This window comes from Geospiza fortis, unplaced genomic scaffold, assembly GCF_000277835.1.
Source record: "Geospiza fortis unplaced genomic scaffold, GeoFor_1.0 scaffold1775, whole genome shotgun sequence".
NCBI lineage: Eukaryota > Metazoa > Chordata > Aves > Passeriformes > Thraupidae > Geospiza > Geospiza fortis.
The window spans coordinates 9,209-10,404 of NW_005054970.1; the positions used below are offsets into that span (position 1 = coordinate 9,209).

Genomic DNA, 1,196 nt, shown 5'->3' on the forward strand with positions numbered 1-1,196 from the left:
GCAGCTCCTGCTCATCATGGCCCCCCATTATGGGGGGGTCAACAGGCTCAGGGTATGGAACCCCCCCCCAAAAACAGCCCCCCAAAAAATCCCCACGAAAACACCACCTGGGAACCCAAAAACCCACCTGGGAACCCCCAGAAATCTCCAAATCCACCCTGGAACCCCAAAAACCTACCTGGGAACCCTAAAAACCCACTCTGAGACCCCCCAAAACCTCCCTGGGACCCCCAAAACTCCTCTGGGAACCCTGAAATACGCCCCGAGACCCAAAAAACTCCTCTGGGAACCCTGAAATACGCCCCGAGACCCAAAAAACCCCTCTGGGAACCCAAAAACTTCCAAATCCACTCTAGAGCCCCAAAAAACCCCTCTGGGAACCCAAAAACTTCCAAATCCACTCTAGAGCCCCAAAAAACCCCTCTGGGAACCCAAAAAACTCAAAGATCCACCCTGGGACCCCATAACCGACCTGGGACCCCCAAAAACCCTTCTGGGAACTCCACAAACCTACCTTGAGACCCCCAAGAGACCCCAAAAACCCACCCTGGGTACTCTGAAAACCCCTTTGGGAACCCCAAAAACTCCTCTGGGAACCCAAAAAACCCCCAAGGCCTCCAAAATCCACCGTGACCTCCAAAAAGCCCCAAATCTCCACCTGAGTCCCTCCCAGCACGCTCAGGGACCCCCAAACGCCCCCTGGGATCCCCCAAAAAACCCTGAAGCTCTCTGAGAGCCTCCCAAAATAAACCTGGGACCCCCAAAATCTCCTCAGATTCTCTCTTTAGCCCCTTTTGGGGGTCCCCAAAGCCCCCTGACTCCCTCTCTTCCATGTCCCCCCCACAGGTGACATCTCTTGTTGGGGAGTCCCCAATCGCGGCCGTGTGGTCGGAGCGGGGCCAGGTGGAGGTGCTGGAATTGAGGGGGGCCCTGGGCGCCCTGGGGACAGAATTTGGGGAGGGGGATTTGGGCAGGAGGCCCAAGAGCGTCCAGCAGGGAGCTCTGCCCGCCCTCGCCACCTTCAGCGGCCACCTGGACGAGGGATTCGGGCTGGACTGGAGCCCCCTGAGCCCAGGTGAGGATTTTGGGGGGGGGTGGGATTTGGGGAAAACGTGAGGGGAAAATGGCGGGAAACGTGAGGGGAAAATGGCGGGAAACGTGAGGGGAAAATGGCGGGAAACGTGAGGGGAAAATGG

General features: G+C 57.9%; 1 protein-coding gene across 1 annotated transcript in view; it reads left to right on the top strand.

Moving 5' to 3' along the window:
• Positions 1 to 1,196, top strand: part of GRWD1 (glutamate rich WD repeat containing 1) — an 8,303-nt gene that overhangs the window by 1,998 nt on the left and 5,109 nt on the right. Inside the window, exons 2-3 of the mRNA XM_031065659.1 lie at positions 5 to 52; positions 847 to 1,075. Of these exons, the coding sequence (XP_030921519.1) occupies positions 5 to 52; positions 847 to 1,075 (277 nt within the window). The remainder of the gene's footprint in view (positions 1 to 4; positions 53 to 846; positions 1,076 to 1,196) is intronic.